The sequence below is a fragment of the Chenopodium quinoa genome, unplaced genomic scaffold (genome assembly GCF_001683475.1).
Source record: "Chenopodium quinoa cultivar QQ74 unplaced genomic scaffold, ASM168347v1, whole genome shotgun sequence".
NCBI lineage: Eukaryota > Viridiplantae > Streptophyta > Magnoliopsida > Caryophyllales > Amaranthaceae > Chenopodium > Chenopodium quinoa.
Window position 1 is genome coordinate 222044 of NW_018744460.1, and position 19240 is coordinate 241283.

Here is a 19240-nt window from a genome sequence, read left to right on the forward strand (position 1 = left end):
GGTAATCCATGAGTCATTGATATAGCACATCCGCACCGAATAGCCACTTCATCGCCCAACTCCCTCATCCTGGTATACTCGCTCAGAATCAACCCCAAACAGTGGTGTGACACACGACCGTGGAGAATCTTAAATATGAAATGGCCATACAACATGCCATGTCGTCGCCTGGAGTCCTCGAGATAGTTCTTGATGCCGTTCCTCTGAGTATCAATAGCCTTGTTTATTCTCTCGAACAGTGTATCCAGAGCAGCCGTGGAAGAATCAATCCAGTCCTTCAAAGCTCTATGAGCGCTCTCGACTCTGCATGTCGTAGTGTTCCCAAAATGAAGAACTTGGTTCGTCCAATATTTGACAAACTTTTCCCTCTGAGGTACCCACTGATGCATCACATAGTCTACGATTGGCGGGCACCACTTGTACGCATCCTTTAAGTTTTCCAAGGCTCGATCGTACTCTGCCTCCGTGGTAGCTTGCAGGATCTTCCGCCACTTACCATTTACCAATCTCTCTGCTGAATCTAAGTTCTTGTTGAAAAGGTTGTAGGCTTTGACTTTCACGCAGTTGTTGATGTGCCATGTGCACAGTAAATGGCTCGACTCCGGAAACAGCTCCGCTATAGGGGCAAAAAGACCTCCCTCACAATCACTTACGATGGCCGATGGCTGTACATTTGGGCCGATGTAGTTTCTCAACTTTTCCAACACCCAACGGTAACTCGCAGCCGTCTCATCCTTCATGACTGCATAACCAATCAGAAAGTTCTGGTTCGTTGGAGCCATCCCAACCATCTCAACCAGTGGGAACTTGTACTTGTTTGTCTTGTACGTTGAATCGATCAAAATCACAGATGGCCAAGACGAAATCATATCAGCACAATCAGGATGGACAAGGAACAAATGAGTTACCTCCGATGTGTCTTCGTCAGATTCAAACCAGTAAAGGTAACCACGTGCTTGTGCCTGGTGCAGAAGCTGCTGTATAGGGTTCCTTCCCTCTGACCGTTCAAACCTCAATTTCTGTCTGACGTTGTAGATGTGTCTTCGGTTTGGCTGGTCTTCGGGGAATTTCTCTAACACAGACGCTAATATTTTAGCGGGCTTCACTTGAGCATCACTCATTTCTTTTACAACTAGTTTCGCAGCTGGACTTAGGCCGCTTAACTGTCGATGCCCCACTTTGTATGCTATCAGCTCATGGTTGTGATATCCCCATTTGTCGTAACCCTTCACTTCCCAACCGTCACGCCTTTGATGTTGTCGAACCTTAACTCGGAACTGACACCCACAACCTTTCCGCTTTGAGTCAAACCGAATCGCTTTACTGAAATCTCGTTCTTCTCTTTTGCGATAACGGTCGCATCTCAAAATGCGATCCATTCTACCATCCCGTTGAGATTTATGAGTTGCTACTACTAAACAAAAGCCTGATCTAATTGCAACCTGTTTTGCCCAATCAATCGCTTGTTGAGCATCTTCGAACAGGCCATCATGTACAAAAATCCCACTGTAATCATTTCCGTCTCCACCATAATCCTGTAACAATAACATATAACGTATAAATATAATTACATTAAGATTAAATTAACAAAAACAAACAAAAAAAAAAAAAGGGGATTAAATTAAAAAAAAAAAAAAAAAAAAAAAAAAAAAAAAAAAAAAAAAATATTCCCCTACTGGCGCCTGGCCAGGACGCCGGAGCCACGGCCGGGGCGCCTGGTCAGGACGCCGCCGCCATGGTGGCGGCGTGGTGGCCAGGCGCCTTGGCCGTGGCTGCGGCGTCCTGGCCACGCGCCACTACTATGGTCGAGGCTTCTCCACCAGGCGCCGTGACCACAGTGGCGGCGTCCTGGCTAGGCGCCACAACCACGGCATGGCCTTTTGGCTAGGCGCCAGCCACCATTTCGTCCTTACGATGCGTTACGAACCTCGTTTTCCGATGACGACGGCGATTCTCCGGTGATCCTCGGCGATCCGGTGCTGCTCCACATTTTTTTAGTGCGAAAAATTTATCTTCCGTTAAAATTATAAAAAGGGCAAATTTGTCAAAAAATTATAAAATGTGGGCTTTATGTAGAGATTTGCGGGCGATGAATAACAAGTCCCACAACCAAACCCGGCCCTGCGGCACCACTTGTCCCCCACCGCCGGCACTCCTGCCCCACCAAAACCGGCGAAACCCACCGCAAATCACCACCTACCAGCCGCAAATCACCACATCCCTCAGCAACAACAACTTCATCGTTGAAACCCCAACCAATTCGAAACCCCAACCGTCAAATTGAAACCCCAGCACCTTCGAACCACCGCAAACACCAACCACAATCACAACCAATTCGAACCCCATCACCTTCGAACCACAGCAAATACCAACCACAATCCACCGGATCGGTGTGAATCGGTATTTGCGGTGGTTCAAAGAGGTGGGAATTGGTTTTGTGCAGTGGCGGAGGTTGTTGCGGGGTCGCTCGGTGCAAATTTGGTGGTTGGAGATGTGACGCTACGCGGAGCTAGGATGGTTTTTATGGAGGGGGAAGAGAGTAAGTGTTAGGTTTTCAGTGTATTCAATCTAGAAAAACACTTAATAAATTGTGTGGGACAAAACCTAAGTAATGTAATTACACTAACAATGTAATGTAATACAAACAAACACAATAAAGGTGTTACAATCAAGTATTATAATATAATAGAAATTACAGAAAAATTCTAAAAGAAACACTAATATGAAGACTTAAGCACTTGCCTATACTCCAAGCCAATCAACCAAGCATGAACATGAGAATTGCAATTTCCCTTGAGACTATGATCTTGATACACTGTTAAAGGCGTATGAATACTTTCCTAAAGGGATTAATTTCCCCCACACGGTGCTTGGGTTAATCCGGAAATTCCCTTTGAGATACAATTGACAGCCCTTTCCGTTCTTAGCACAAAGAATCGAAAACAAAGATGAATGATTCTCGAAGAAGGATAAAATCAAGAATATTTTCTCAAATAGTTTGCAAGAAAATTTAGAGAAAAAATTGGAGAATTCTTGGGGAGGAGATCAGAATGAATGTTCTGTCTTTTCTTTTCGAAAAACCTCATTCTATATAAAATAGAATCAACCGTCGTATAAAACCGCAAAAACGGCAAGAAGCGCGGGCGCGAGCTAAGAGGCGCGGGCGCGCCACCTGCCTGCGCGGGCGCGCCTCCTTCTTTGCCTAAAAACCCGATTTTTCCAGAAAGTTAGCGCGATTTTAGCGCGGTTTAGGCGCGGGTCGCGCCATGCCATGACGCGGGCGCGCTAACCGGAGGCGCGGGCGCACCTCCAAAATTTTCCAGATTTTCCAGAAACTCATCGCGGTTTATGCGCGGTTTTGTCGCGGGTCACGCCTATCTAGCGCGAGCGCGATTCAGAAGAGCGAGCGCTCCTCCGACACTCTAAATTATCAACAGTAAGGGCTGGTTATGGCGGTTTTGGTGGGGGCTGGAGGTTATGACGGCTTGGATTAGGCTGTGTACTTTATATTGAATTGATTATTGATAATGCTACTTATATGGACACAAATATTTAGTTATGGAGTATTTTAATTGGTTATATTATCTTTGTTATTCAGCTCTTCATAATAAATTTCTAGTTGTGTTATGCTTTCACCATTCCGCCGTGCCAGCAGCAAGAATCGAGCTTGTAACTTGTAATTAGCTCCCCTTTTCCTTTAAATTGAATATTTTTGTACACACCCGAGCGTTGTAGTTGTGTTATGCATTTCACCATTCTGCCTAGCCACAAGAATTAATATACAAGTAGTCAAGTACAATATGTGGGTGTTTTTGGCACTTGTTTTCGGTAACACAAATACACATTCGACCTTGTAAGTTGTAACTTGTATAAAATGAGTTATACTGTAGTGAAGAAGATTTATTTTTAATAATTTTTTAAACTTATGTTCTCTTGTGTTGCAATTGATATGATTTTAAGTTATCTTTGGATATATTTTCATACACTTTTTGTATGTGTTCACAAGTACCCATCCTAACTTTACTCACGCGTGACAATTTTCCATATTACCTATTCTCTTTGTTTTTTATTAAGTATTACATTTATCACACGCGGCCGTGTTTTAATAAGTGTTACTCATTTTTTTTTGGCAAAAAACTACATTTTAATATTATATTTTTCTTATCTCATAGTCTCCATCCAAACTCACTAATACATTTTTTTAGGGATATTCTCAACGCTGACCCCCAGCTTCTGCTACGCACCAACGGTAACCCCCTTTTTTTGGATTATACAAAATAAAACTACTTATCTTTTTTCCCCTAATGATGACATTAATGATGGTGTTTTAACATAAAATTTAATCATGGTTAACCAAAATAGCGAAATGACATAACTGCCCCCTTTTTTATTTCACCCAACCATCCGATTTTAATTCGCTCCATATATCTCTCTCTCTTTCTTTCTCCCTCTTCATTACTTTTAATCTTCTTCCTTCTGGTAGCTTTCCCATCAAAAGATTCATCGAGACACAAAAAAAACGCAGAGCATTGAATGCGAACTCTATAATACCATCAAAAAAGACGGTGATAGTCATTTTTCTTCTGGGTTGAAGTAAAGGGTGATTCAAACTTTTTTGATTTCAAAAAGTGCGACTAGGGTATTCAAGTTTGGGATAAGAATCGGGGGTACCTGGTGAAAGATCGAATCTTTCTGCATCATCTTGCCAAAAAGAAGTTCAGGTATGCATCCAAAACCCTAATTTTTATATAACGTTTGAATTGTGCATGTTATGTACTCTGTTTTGGCATGATCGTTTTGTTGTATGTTTTATGTGGTTGTATTGAAGTATTATGCCCTAAAATGAAATTTTTTGTTGTCTTGTTTACTGATTTTGTGTTATGGACTTGCTTGTCTGTGTTTGTGCTTGGAATACGGTATGGTGTTAGAATGAGTGATGCAGTGGTGTTGAGGTTTCATTATCAGGGTGTTGAGGTTGATGTGGTAATTGAGGATATTGACACAGTCAATCTAGTTGACCTAGTGATAAAGTATTGGGATAAGGTTGTTGAGAGTAAGAAACCAATTCCAAAACATGCTAGTTTTGCTTATGGTCACAAAATGAAACATGTGGACTTGATTAATGATCAAGACTTGATGAAAATGTTTACTAACTTAAATGGAAAAGACCTTATATATATAGGTGGGTGAGGCTAATTCACCAAATGAGTTACTGAAGGCTGCTAAGACTTTGAGGGCAAGTAGGATAGCTGCTGAGTTGAAACAAAGTGTGGGGCAGTTGGGTTAGACAGAATGTGATCCTGAAAAGGGAATCCCTAAGTGAAGTCTAAGGAAGCTAGAGGGTAGTTCAAGTCAACCTGTGATAGATGTTGAGAGACCTAAGAAACTAACCCCTAGGAGAAACACTTCATCCAATGATAGAGAACCTGTAGACTCAGTTCCAAACCCTATTCCCGAACTTGTTAATGAGAGAGATAAAAAAGCTGATGATAAAAGTGATGGTGAACCTGTTGAAAACCCTATAGTTGAAATATATAATGCAGTACCTAGTGATGATACCTTGGCTAATTTGATGAGGGAAATGGAAAAAGAACAAGAATACATGAGTAGGGGGAGAGGAAGAGGGAGGGGGGGACTTAGAGGGAGAAGTAGGGGTAGAGCTAAGGGGAAAGAAGCACCTATCAAGCTCACAGGAGGTAGGATATGGCATAGTGGACCTGAAAGAGACTTGAAGGCATGGTATAGGAAGCAACTGAAGAATGCAGTAGAGACTGAGGTTGAGAGGTTGGCTAGGGAGAGGTATGAGAAGAGAGAAGAAGAATTGAGGAAATAATTAGGGTTACCACCTATAGTCCAGGTACTTAGAAGAAGTCCAAGAAAAAGGTTCCAAAGTGAGGGTCAGACAAAATCTAGGATAGATGTGATTGCACCACCTCTGTCTGAGATGAATGTTATCACAAGGCAAGCTTCAGGGCCCTCTGGGGAGATAGTGACATCTTCTAAATCTTCCAAGACATCTAACACATTTGGTAAAAAAAATTCCAAGGACTACAGATAAGAGGAGGGGATTGATTATCAGAACAAGTTTTGATGAAGCAACTGAGCCATCAAACCAACTTACTGTGAGTTTGGGTGAAGATGAAGCTATTCCAAGAGATGAAGGGGATGGTGGTGAATTTGATTATGAAGAAGTTGAAGATCAGGAAGATGATAATGTAGATCGGGAAAATGAAGATGAAGATGATGTAGGACCAGTTGTTGACAACTTTGATCCTTGGGAAGGCCTTGTGTGGGAGAATGACAATGAAGCTGAAGATTACTTTGCAAAATTGTGCAAAAATGGAGAGTTGTACAATGATGAGGAGTTTGGAAAAAATGTCATCAAACCATAGCAATTATTCACAGATAAACAGTATTTGAGAGATGTTGTGAGGGATTACTGCATACAAAATGGGTTTTCAGTAGTTGTGCTCAAGGCATCTAATTTCAGGTGGATAGTTAAATGTTCTGCAATTAACTGTGAGTGGAGGTTGCATGCATCTAGGCTTCCTGATGGTGTCACATGGGCAATCAAGTCCATTCAGAACATGGAGCACACTTGTTCTGGTTTAGAGGTGAAGAATCCTATGGTGTCTACCAAGTAGGCTGCAAGAGTGTTGCTTGAGGATATAAGAGCCAACAATGATATCCCTGCCAAATCATTGAACCAGTTACTCTGGCAAAGATATGGAGTACAAATGTCTACAAGTACTCTATACATGATGAGGTCAAAGGCTCAAAGGGATATTAATGGGGGTCATGACATCTCATATGCCCAGCTTCCTGACTATTGTGAAATGGTGAGATCAACAAACCCAGGTTCTTTTGCATTCTGTGCTTGGACACCTCAAGATCGTATTGACAGGCCTCTGCGGTTCCTAAGTATCTTCATATCATTCAGTATAGATGGGTTGCTAGCTGGTTGTAGGAGCTTCACAGGTGTGAATAGGGCTCACTTAAAGAGGAATTATGGTGGTGTCCTGTTATCTGCAGTAGCACTGGATGCAAACAATGAGCTATTCCCCTTTGCTTGGGCAATTGTATCGGTTGAGGACATAGATAATTGGAAGTGCTTTGTGTGGCATTTGAAGAACTTGCTCAAAGACAGTGGGAGAGGTGATGAGTGGTGCATTATCTCAGACAGACAGAAGGTATGAAACTTAGCCTCGATTTTCTTTGTTAACTTCCTTAAGCATTTCTTTGTCTTACATCTATCTTTTTTTGTGTAGGGTATTGATGCTGCATTAACTGAGTTGTGGCCAAAGGCTGGAAGAAGATATTGTTGCAAGCACCTGGTAAAGAATTGGAAGAAACCATTCATTAGTCCTTTGATGTTTAGCCTATTTTGGAGGGCTTGTGGGGCCTATTCTGAGTTCACATTCAAGAAACCATGGAACAGCTGCAGAAGGTCAATCCAGCTACTTTGATATGGTTGTCTAAAGTTAGGGACCAATCAACATGGACCAAGCACAAATTCAATGAGGCTATCAAATGTGATGTAAACAAAAGCAACTTTGTGGAAAGCTTTAATGCCACATTAGGTATGGACAGAGCAAGACCTGTTCCGACTTTGTTAGAAGGTAACATATTCTTTGTTATGTACATGTAATGTGTCTATATTGGTGAATGTAGCATTAACATTTGTGGTGATTAATGTTAGGAATTAGGAGAACAACAATAGTCATGATGTGCACTAGGAAGCAAGCTTCTGCAAACTGGATAGATGATGATATATGTCCAAGCATCGAGGCCAGACTTAAAGTGATAACTCAAGAGTCCAGGTGTTGCAAGGCATACCCTAGTGCTGATGGGTATGAGGTCACTGATGGAAAATTAGTGCTCTCTGTCAGTTTTGCTGAAAAAAGGTGCCTATGTGGGGTATGTCATATTTCTGGAATTCCTTGCAGGCATGGCATGAGAGCCATCTTGCATGCAAGGCTTGATCCAAAACAGTTTGTACATGAATGGTACTCTGTGAGAAGGTACAAAGCTGCATATGCTGGTGGAATCAATTCCATCCCTGACAGTGATCAATGGCCAGACTTTGACATGCCTAAAATTGAACCTCCTGCCATGAAAAGAGGAGTTGGCGAGCCTTGTAGAAAGAGAAGAAGGGATGAAGATGAAGAAAGGAAGGGCAATAGAAGCAAAACCATTAAGTGCAACAAATGTCAATGCTATGGGCTCGTAGATTATGTTAACGATACAATCCGCTCTTCCACTTTATTGAATGTGTGATTTGGAGGATGTGCGCTCGTAGATTATGTTTGGTATTATCTGAATAAGCTTCACTGTAATTAAAACTTAAGTATGATTGTGATTAGGAACTCAAACTTGAATCCATCAAAGAGTCAATGTCATAACTATAAGTGTTTAATCAAGCATTATGCAGAATTTCCGAGACCGTGAATACAAGGATAGTAGTGTACTTTAATGAAGAATTAATTCAACAATTTCATTGATGAGAGAGAAATCAATCTTTTCTCCATACAACAGGTGGTGTTTCTAAGAAACTAAAACAGAAGCGTTACTCGCGCCCAAAGTATCTTTACATTTACCGAGCCCTTAATCTGAATCGTATATACTCTGAAATGGATTCAAGTAATCATACTTCAACTGAATGAGCTTTTTCATTCAAAGTTGGCGATGAACCTTCCCATAGCTCTAGCAGCTCGTTCCTTAGCCAAGAGATTACAATTATTGGACCTAATGTTGAAGGGACCTGCATCAACACAGAAGAGAATTTCAAATCAGAATAAAGTGATAATCAAAAGGTACATACATCGTATAAGTTGCCTTGAAGTATATACCCTAAAGTTCGAAAGTTTTCAACTTAGCGGCAGCAATCTTTTGTCTCCACGACAACCACTACTACTACACTCTTGAGTCTTCGAAGAGTTCAAAAGTGAATTCACTGAGTTCTGGTAACTACCAACATCTGTATATATTCCTATGTGAAGAGGAAATATACAAAAGAGCAGTTTCGTACTTTCACAGCATAATGTCAAGAAATATTTCAATCCATCACAGCCTCATTTTGACATTATAAGGTTGAGGAACCTCTCCCCACGCCCACAGCATTCTCTCTACGGGAGAAGATGATTGTTTTAATTTCTAATGAATGAATCTCAACTAACTAGCACAAAATGATGCCAAACTACTTAACAGATTTTCTAATTCCTACAGAGAAACTACAATGTGCAAGTTCGCAACCATAAAACTCATACAAATATCACCCTTAAGCATACCACATCAGCAAATAGAATATTTTTGATACAGTAATGTAATGTAATATTGTAACGTATAGAAACTCCATAATTAATTGGTATTAATTAAGCTAAATGAAACATCTCATAATCAGAAACATGAATCAATAAACCTATAATAAGAAGTTACCAGCCAGATAAACATCTCTTTCTAATAAGTACAATCACATCAAGCATATCAATGATGCAATTATAGAACCATGCCTTAATACCAATTTCATATATTCCACCTGTATGGAAGTGTCCTTACCAGGTACAAAAGTGCTGGCTGCGGTGAATGAGACAAAATTCCAGCAGCCAAAGCCGTCACAAGGCCGACAGCATATCCAGAAGTGGCGTACCATATATACTTGTGCCCTCTAGAGGATGCAAAATCTATCGGGTTGACTGCTCTCTTTCTGTGATCGAAGCAGAAAACTAATGCTAAAAGCATGGCAGGGATTGCCTGAACAAGATTCAAAAATAGATTAAAATGCACAATTCCTTGAAAAGACATGGAAGAGAATTCAGTTGCAAAAGAGAAGACTAGGGCTTTGCTAATGACGAAGACAATCAGAGAATTTAGACATCCAGTTTTCCTAACAATGTTACCTATGACATATCTCTAATTACTTTATTAAGCAGAAGCATCTTGTTGCATTTATAGCTGGGCAGGATCAAACCAGCCCTGTATAAATAGCTGTTTAGCTTGGTAGTCAGTGGACACAACGCCAACAATGTAAATTATCGGCATCAGATGCATCTCTGGTATAATATGTGCCAAGTGCGTCTGACTTATTCGACAGAGGATTCATTGGTAAAGGACTGTAAATGAACTTTTTTTTTTCATGTGGCAAAGGATTACTAGCAATAGAGAAGACTTGAAAAGAACACAAAGTTGCTGACACCTCAATACACGAAAAACAGATGCATGCTAAAGTTTGAATGAGATAGCTATCAACAGACAACCTTGCTTAATGATATTGTGATGACCTTGCACAACATAGGGTAGCTCACTCCAGCCATGAGAAAAAATGCTTGGAGCAATAAAAGGAAGTGTGTATGCATGATCAAGGACTAAAACCAGCAAATAATAAATGTTCAATTTTTTCAAAATTCCAAATCTGAGCATTTCAAGTATCAATAACTATTAATTATCACAAGAATCAAGAGTGAAAATTGCATATTTGCATGTCAACCACTCAATCACTGAACTAGCAAGTTAAGTTTAAGTTGAGAGAATGCTATACCATGTCTCCTAGTCCAAGCATCATGAAGTCTGCTGCATGTTCTCCTGGAGTGACTCCACCTAGAAGATTCCTAGGGAACACAATCTTCACCGGTAGCTCCAATTTTTTAGTAATCAACTGCAAACCTGGAAGACTCAAACTATTTGCTACAGTATGTACGGGATTAGATGCCTGCTGAGTTGCAACGGAGACCATTACATTGGCACCAAAGAATCTTTCTGAGTAGAAAACCCAAAAGATGTCGTACATAAATAAACATGCAAGAAGCATCGCACAGACTTTAATGTTTGGAAGTCGCACGTGACTTACAAAAGCAACACAGATGGAAATGCCTAACAAGTTGTTCAATATCCAGTGACCAGAAACAAGCCAAGCTGCCACTGTGCACACACACACAACCAAAAGGAGCCCTTGGGTCCTGGTAATTGACTTGGAACAACACCGTGACACATATGGGTCAGCTAACCCAAGTTGCAACTTAACACGATTGACATACGGTGATAGGCAAAAAAAAAGTGAGGAAGCAGAGGCAATAGCTGTAAATCCGGTCAAGATTTGTGACACGGAAGAAAACAAGTAAAACATCATGATCAAACTGATAGAGCTCATAATTGGGATCATAAGGGCTTGAGACCTGTCCAAGGTAATTGATGTTTCAGACAAATCACGATTACGCTCCATCTCTTTACCATAATTTAGAGCTCGAAAAGCAGAACCAAATGTCACAGCAACTGCGGTTATAATGAGAGTAATCGGAGCAGGTTCTAACAGATAAAGAAGCTTCCACAAAGATTCCATAGCTTACTCCACATGCAAAACCCTTCGATTAAATCTATAAAAACTTAACTTTGCACACCTAAGATTAGTAAAAAATACTCTACTGCCAAAGCTGCAACCTTTCTCCGGTGTAAACTGGACCAGAGAAATTACACAACCTGAGATGAGTCAAAAAAGGAAAATATCAGATCAATTCCAACCAACAAGCACCTCGACTCCACGAGGAGATAAGAGTTTGGCCGTATAAGCAATGACACTAGCATTGCCCAAACACAAAAAAAAAACTAGATACACCGTTTACCATATACGATTCCATGATCTCTACTTTTGGAAAAAGCAACCAAGAGTACTAACAAGACACAATATATAACAATTAAAGCAACTACTCCACAAACATTCTTTAAACTTAAAGTCATAAACCCCATACTTTAATTGAATTTGAACATGGCCCAAAATATCAATGAAACTATGGCATAGCAAATAGGCAAACCTATGGCCATTCGTCTTGGTATCCATCAACGATCATTAAAATTCCTTTTTTGTGGTAATCATCTACTATCATGGTTTAATTAAGTAATTTGTACCTTTTCTCCCATTGCAACAAATTTTCAGTCAAAATAGTACGAGTAAAAAAAAAAAAAAAGAAAATGCTCAACACTTCACTAACCCCAGTTTCATCTTAATCCTGTGAGCTTTTAAATTCTACTAAATCAACCATTACAACAGGATAAATCATCAAATGACACTTTGCAACAAGAAATATCAAAACCCCACAAATTAAAAGAAACTATGACAATTACAAACATTAATTGCAACATACCCAAAAAAAATCATCAATAACTCTCTATTTTGATCAGCAGAAAGTAAATTATGAACCAATTAAACAAAGATTGCAATTCAAAAAAAAAAATTAAATAAATAAATAAAACAATTAATATTCAATTTAATCAAAATAAAACAAGAACAAATACCCAGATCAAAAGGAGATGGGATCTTCAAGTTTAAACATAAAAATAATTGATTTGAATGGATGAAGATATGGAATAGAGGGTTGGAAATTGGACTAACCTTGGACTTGAAGGGAGATTGAGGAGTGAGTGAAAAAGCACTTACTATTCTCGGGAGATGGTTTTAATTCGATTGACCAAAAGTAGTCAGAATTTGATATGGAGTTGATTTTGCAGATTGGTCTCTCTATCTTCTAATATTTTTAGATTTTGTCCTCAGAGTTTGAGGAATTGCAGAATTTCCGAAAGAATTTAGGATGACATTATGACATTTAATAAGCCCAACAGATTAATATTGTGTATTTAGGTTTGGGTTTAGTTGGGCCATGTATTTTATTTTTTTTGGTGCATTTAGTTGGGCCATGTATAGTGGGGGTTAATACATGAATTGATGAATGTGTTAATATGGATTTTACAGTGATTGGCACAATCTTATTTAAGACTTTCAACATATACCATGTCAAATTGTCAATATGTCATCTTTTCAATACTCACTAGTATTTAGGTCCAGACAATGTCCCGATTTATTGTATTATTTTTATGATAAAAATCTTTATTAAATACCATGTAATATGGTAATAGTTTAGTGGCTAATACTTTATAGTTTAAATTTAAGATCGTAGATTCAAATCTTATATTTAATCTCTCATTTCTATTTTTTTTTTCCTTATTTATTTATTAGTCAGCTTATTATCAACCCACGAGTTACAATCTGTATTAACTCAATCTGCTTTGGCCCAATAAAATGTGAAATTGTCTTTGACTATAACCTGACTTATCCAATGATTATATTTAGTTGTTATTTGTTAACATGACTAAATTATTAAGGGGGATTGGAAGAATTAGGAATAGGTGGGAATTGGGAAAGGGGGGGGGGGGGAGGGGGGATGAGAATTGAATATTACAATTTCAAGCTTCTATAACGCCATTAACAAGTAGATGGAAAGATTTTAGTATTATTTCCAAAATAATCCATTAATCATTGTACTTTACAATATTCTCATTATTTCTCCATCCTTGTTCCACCATCACTAAAATCTTCAAAAATCAAATTCATAAGTCTGATGTAAATTATGAATCAAGGGGTAATATGTTCATTTCAGCTAAAAAATGAGGGATATCATAGCTTTGTCATTATTTAATAAGTGGGATAAATTTGTCATTTCAACAATTGTTTTTATTAAAAAAAAAAACGGTGGCTGATTTACAATCACCCTGATTACTGGATGCTCCTCTCTACAAACACCTCATGCACATACCAAGCCTTCTTATAAATTTTGTTAAATTTCCTATGAACATCACAACAAAAGACTTATACAAAAGTACTCAATTACCCAATTTGAACCACACATCTCAAACATGATTTGAATTTGAAAATTTAATAACAAAATTATGACTAAAATCCAAATAGATCGAACCTCAATCGAACCATCTCTAAAATCAATATGACTAAGATTTTCTAAAATATTAAATCAACAATCATCTACTACCTCCGTTAACGATTATCTGCAACATTTATCAAAAACGGGTGTTAACTATTATTTGCAACAAACTTATTTCTTTCCTATTTTAGTAACATTTTTCTATCAAAATGATCAAAATACCCTTACTTAAAAATTATTAGCACATAATATTACACATAACTACAAATTATTATAACCCTAATCTAACTTAATTATCTAAGCTTTTTCCCCCCAAAAAATCAGATCAATCCCTAATTTCATCTCCCCACCATCTCTCTCCTCTCTCATTTCATCATCATCTCTCATCTTCTTGGATCTTCTTCTTCTTCCTATCTTCATCTCTCATCATCTCTCATTTTCTTCCTCTTCATCATCAAATTTCTTCTGGGTAAATCTCCCTTCATCATCAAATTTCTTCATCTTCTTCCAGATCTGTGGGTTTTCGTGGGTTTGGGTTCGTCTTGTTCGTGGAGATGGGTCTTCGTGGTGGGTGGGTCTGGTTCCATGGGTAGTCGTGGGTTTGGTTTCGTGGGGGTAGCGTGGGTCTGGTTCGTGGTGGTGGCTTGGTGGGTCTGGTTTAGGTTTGGTTTCGTAGGGGTGGCGTGGGTGGTTTCGTGGTGGTGGCTGGGTTCATCTGGTTCCAGGGGTAGTCGTGGGTTTGGTTTGTTGGGGGTGGCGTGGGTCTGGTTCGTGGTGGTCACTGGGTGGGTCTGGTTTGGGTTTAATTTCGTGGGGGTGGCGTGGGTGGTTTCGTGGTGGTGACTGAGTTCGTCTGGTTCCAGGGGTAGTCGTGGGTTTGGTTTCTTGGGGGTGGCGTGGGTCTGGTTCGTGGTGGTGGCTGGGTGGGTCTGGTTTGGGTTTGGTTTCGTGGGGGTGGCGTGGCTAGGTTCGTGGTGGTGGCTGGGTTCTTTTTGTGGTGGTGGTGGTTTACGGTAGGTTCGGTGGTGGTGGTGATTATGGGTTCTGGTTTTAATGGTTCTGATTAATTGTGGTTTTTTTTAAGGCTTAATTAGAAAATAACACCTGTTAAAAGACCTAATTTTGTTTTTAACACCTTAAGATTTCGAAGTTTAATTATAACACCTGTTAAAAAATAAAAATTTTGCTTTCACCACCAGATAACAGAAACTGTGACGGAATTTTTTGGTGGGGCCCACATAGTCGTTTACCCTCCAAATTCCATCCCCTTCAATTCGAATTTATCTTCTCTGTCATTTATTACCACCCAACTAATTTTGCTTCATTGAATTTCGTCTGCAAATCTTGAACAACCAAAATTACTGCGAACATTCAAACCCTATACTGATTATTGTGATTGAGAAATTGAGTTGGAAGAGGAGGTGTCAATATTGGAGCGAAACAAGTCAGCGAGATTCCGTCAGCCATTTCCAACATCCAAAAAGCTTGGACTTTTTCGTGGATTCTGACAGCAACAGGAGTAAGATTCCAATACAGGTACCTTTCGAACCCTTTAAGGTAGTTTTCAACAAGTACTGTGTGCTGCATTATGCCATTTGTGTGGGTGTAGTAGGGTAATTTGGGGAAAAAAATTAGGAACCCTAAGAACAGTAAAATGGGTTAATTTGTAATTAAAGTTGAATTTGATTAAATTAAGTATGATTTAGTGTAATGTGTGAATTATTTAGTTTAAATCATTGATTTTATTGACTGTTGACTGGTTTGTCATTGTGTTGGTTTAAATATGTTTGATTTTGTTGATTAAAGTATTGCGGTTGACTGTGTAATGGGGTTAGCTATGTTGGGTTTTATTGATTTGCTTTGCATTTGTTTATTAGGTAGAAAAATGGCCGACAACGAAGATGGATTAATTGATATAGTATTTAGAGTAGGGGGTGCTTTTGTTACTAAACAAGTGTCAAAATCAAAGCATTTGCTTTGTTGGTGTGGTGGGTTATGTTATTGGAGGAGGGATGTGGTAGTGGATAAGATAGATTTGCATTATTTGAGGGTAGCTGCTGTGCATGGGTTTGTGAACTTTAATGTCCATGTCCCACCTAACTACAGACTTTGGTATAAAGAAAGAGGTAGGACCTTTAACACAGGGAGAAGGGAGTTAGTAAATGAAGAGGAAGTGAAGGGGCTGCTGGAGACAGTGAATGGGGAAGGGTATGTTGAAGTATTTGTGACTGCTAATGAAACATTAAGGCCCATACATGAGATCCAGGCCCAGTCCACTCCAGTAAAGGCTGAGAGAAAGGGGAAGAAAAGTTCAGGTAAGCCTGCTGTAGTTAGGAAGAGCCCAAGAATTAACAAAAATGAGCAAGAGAGCAATATGCTAGGGTATGGGATATATGGGAAGGCTGTACTGAAATACAACCCTGGGTCTGGTTGTAATGTTGTGATTGATGGCATTGAAAAGCCTGAGCCTCCCTTGTTTATGAGGATGTTTATTTGTTTAAGGCCTTTGAAGGATGGGTTCTTGAAGGGTTGTAGGCCAATTATAGGGGTGGATGGCTGCCACTTGAAAGGAGGTTATCCAGGCCAGATTTTAGTTGCAGTCTCCAAGGATGGGAACAACAGCATTTACCCCATTGCTTGGGCAACTTGTGAGGTTGAAAACAGGGAGACTTGGGACTGGTTTCTGGAATCCTTGATGCAATGCATTGGAAGTGCAGATGGGGCAGGCTTCACCTTCATGTCAGACAGGCAGAAGGTAATATTGTTTTGATTATTGTAGTCTTATTTTCTGTCCTGTTCTTTATTGTTTGAAGTGTGACAAGTAATTGTTGATGATGTTAAACAGGGACTGGTTGAAGCTCTGTCTGAAGTTGTGCCTAATGCAGAGACTAGGTTCTGTGTTAGGCACATTTGGGCAAATTTCAAGTTGAAGTTCACTGGATCAGTTTTCAAAGAGCTCTTTTGGAGTGCTGCAAGAGCAACAACATTTGTAAGTCTCTAGGTGACCTTAAATTATTTTGAATAAGTAAATGCATGATATTGTTCCTGATCATGTACCTACTTCATGTAATAATGTTCCTGTTGTGTATAAAAGCAAAATAAGAGCAACAACAGTTGTGTATGTTATTCTTTCATGATAATGTTCCTGTTGTGGTTGTAGGTTGAGTTTCAGATAGCCATGCAACAGATTAGGGAGCTTGATGAGGATGCTTACAATTATTTGGAGAACATCCCCACTCATCACTGGTGCAGACATGCATTCAGTGACAGTTGCAGGTCCAACATGTTACTAAACAACATGTGTGAGACTTTCAACTCTGTTATCAGAGATGCAAGAGACAAACCTATCCTCACCCAAATGGAATGGATGAGGAGGTACATGATGAGGAGAAATAATGAGAAGTGGGAGGACTCCAAGGAAATCACAACCAACGTCACTCCATATGTGCATAAGCTATTTCAGAGGATGAGCTATGTGGCTAGGAATTGCATAATTGAAGCTGCCAGGGATGACACTTATGAAGTGCAGCTGAATGATGACCAGGTTCTAGTTGACTTGCCAAATTGGTCTTGTTCTTGCAATCACTGGCAATTAACAGGCATCCCATGTATTCATGCATTTGCATGCATAATGGATCAGAGGGTTGATGCTGAGCAGTTTGTCCACCCCTATTACACTATGGACACTTACAGAGCAGCATATGAGCCTGCAATTCAACCTATGCCAGGCCCAAAGCATTGGGAGAGAGTGAACATGAGAGAGCCTCATCCACCAGTATTCAAACAGCAGCCTGGAAGACCTAAACAGAAGAAGAGGAAGCTGGAACCTGGGGAGGGAACATCTGCAACAGGAGGGGAGCAGGGAAGAAAGAGGAGGAAAAGTCAGTGTAGGATTTGTGGTGGATTTGGCCACTATCCCAAGACTTGCAAGGGCCCACATGAACCTGAACCAACTGAGCAGAGAACTGCAGGAAGGCCTCCTTTAAATGTACCTTGGGTAGTTGAGCAAAGGAAGAAGAGGGAGATCAAAGCTGCTAAGAAGGTATGCTGTTGGATTTGTAACTTTTCTTTTAAAATTTGTGATGAAATTGTATGTTGATACTTGTTCATTGGTATTTGTGTTTAATAAACAGAGTGCAATAGGGGCTGGTCCAAACAGCATTGGGAATAGGACTTTTCCCCAAGAGCAACCTGGCTGTGAACCATTGAGTAAGAGGAAAGGTTCACACAGTCAACAAGGGCAGCCACAAGCCAAGCATCACACCACCCCCTCTTCCAGCCAACCTGAACCCAATGCTACTGGAGTGCAGACAAGGAGGGCTAAGCTGCTGACTTCCAGACAAGGAGGGCTGACACAATGATGTTTGAATTGTTTTTCTGAACTTTAGTTGTTGGTTGTATTTTCTGAACAATCAGTTGCAATATTTGTAGCTTTACTTTTGGGTATAGGACAAGGATCCTGTTTTGTTAAATTTATACTTTGCTGTAAGGCTTTACCAGCCAATTTTGTTAGGCACTGCAACAACAAATTTGATCAACAACTTAAATGCAATATCAACTACTTAGGTACTTACTTAATTCTTTGCTTTCATAATTGTGTACATTAGTTTGCTTGCAATAGTGGTTCACTGCCACTTATAAATCATTACATTACCATATTACTGTTTCATGCAATTACTAGCATTACAAGTTATACTTAATGCATTACAAACCCCCTAATAAGAAGGATCACTAATATGACCAAACTAATCCCAACAGCAAGACTAAGAACAGAGTGATCTGATCTAGCATTCCTTCCATGCATCTCTCTGTTCATCTTGTTCCTGTCAGAGTTTAAAGCCTTGCATTTCATTTTCAGCCTGTCCACTTCATTCAGCAAGCACCTCAACTGTCCACCAAGATCATCAACTTCCCTCTTGTAATCACTAATTTCCCCCTTCAACAGTTTCTTATCTAGCAACAAATTGTTGATCACCTCTGTTTGCCAGGCTGTCCCATCTTGTTCATCCACCCATTCAAATGCTTTACAACCTCTGCTCTCAGTTACAGGATCGTAGAACTTGCATGTTCTGAATTTACGACCAGGGTTCTCCCTTGTCCAACTGGTAAGCTTTGCAAAGGGAACACCACATTTGCACTTCTTCTCCTTTGAAGGTGAGAAACTTGTAGAAGACATTTCCTGCACCAATTTGCCATCCATAATAAGCAAAACCATTCGTACTATGAAAAAAAAACAATTGAACCACGGGAATTAAACAGTCACTCCTACAAATCAAAACCCCCAAATTATTTCTACAATGAACCCTAATTTCATTTTCTCGCAAATTACAGCACAATTAACACACAATGAACCATAACTATTTACGAATTACATGACTATTGCCAGATACGACCTGAATTATGCATTTAAGTCAACAACATATAGATTAATTTACGCCTTATTTTTGAAAGATAAATTAGGGTTTCTAAAGTGCTATTGACGCAATTACCTGATTTGATATCTACGTCCCCCAAACAATGATGGTAAAATCAAACAATTT

At 39.5% G+C, this 19240-nt stretch overlaps 3 protein-coding genes across 4 annotated transcripts; 1 reads left to right on the forward strand and 2 right to left on the reverse strand.

The window, feature by feature from the left end:
• Nucleotides 1–8449: 8449 nt before the first annotated feature.
• LOC110697049 (signal peptide peptidase-like 1) lies at nt 8450–12556 on the reverse strand. 2 transcript variants are annotated; one of them, XM_021874384.1, is made up of 4 exons: nt 12380–12556; nt 10535–11469; nt 9556–9750; nt 8450–8761 (listed from the first exon to the last, which is right to left on the reverse strand). In XM_021874384.1, the coding sequence occupies exons 2-4, from the start codon at nt 11330–11332 to the stop codon at nt 8645–8647; spliced, it is 1110 nt and encodes a 369-aa protein (XP_021730076.1). In that variant the 5' UTR covers nt 11333–11469; nt 12380–12556; the 3' UTR covers nt 8450–8644. The 2 variants fall into 2 exon arrangements, with proteins under 2 accessions (XP_021730076.1, XP_021730077.1); XM_021874385.1 differs by having other exon boundaries at nt 12283–12556.
• A 3029-nt stretch (nt 12557–15585) lies between these two features.
• On the forward strand, nt 15586–18278 carry LOC110697333. Its single transcript, XM_021874715.1, has 4 exons — nt 15586–16455; nt 16546–16689; nt 16861–17742; nt 17834–18278. Exons 1-4 carry the CDS (start codon nt 15586–15588, stop codon nt 18059–18061), a joined length of 2124 nt encoding a protein of 707 aa, XP_021730407.1. The 3' UTR covers nt 18062–18278.
• Nucleotides 18085–18915, reverse strand: LOC110697334. The gene is made up of 2 exons (XM_021874716.1): nt 18442–18915; nt 18085–18216 (listed from the first exon to the last, which is right to left on the reverse strand). Exons 1-2 carry the CDS (start codon nt 18913–18915, stop codon nt 18085–18087), a joined length of 606 nt encoding a protein of 201 aa, XP_021730408.1.
• Nucleotides 18916–19240: the final 325 nt, after the last annotated feature.

Bases quoted from the DNA above. Each gene is read 5' to 3' on its own strand.
- LOC110697333 (XM_021874715.1), top strand. From the start codon at position 15,586: ATGGCCGACAACGAAGATGGATTAATTGATATAGTATTTAGAGTAGGG. The intron at 16,690-16,860 runs GTAAGTCTCTAG...TTGTGGTTGTAG, and splicing joins CTGCAAGAGCAACAACATTT to GTTGAGTTTCAGATAGCCAT. The intron at 17,743-17,833 runs GTATGCTGTTGG...TTTAATAAACAG, and splicing joins AGATCAAAGCTGCTAAGAAG to AGTGCAATAGGGGCTGGTCC.
- LOC110697334 (XM_021874716.1), bottom strand. From the start codon at position 18,915: ATGGTTTTGCTTATTATGGATGGCAAATTGGTGCAGGAAATGTCTTCT. The intron at 18,217-18,441 runs GTCATATTAGTG...TTGTTGTTGCAG, and splicing joins TTGCTGTTGGGATTAGTTTG to TGCCTAACAAAATTGGCTGG.
- LOC110697049 (XM_021874384.1), bottom strand. From the start codon at position 11,332: ATGGAATCTTTGTGGAAGCTTCTTTATCTGTTAGAACCTGCTCCGATT. The intron at 9,751-10,534 runs GTATAGCATTCT...AATCTTGTTCAG, and splicing joins TGCTTGGACTAGGAGACATG to GCAATCCCTGCCATGCTTTT. The intron at 8,762-9,555 runs GTAAGGACACTT...GTGTTGATGCAG, and splicing joins AGCCAGCACTTTTGTACCTG to GTCCCTTCAACATTAGGTCC.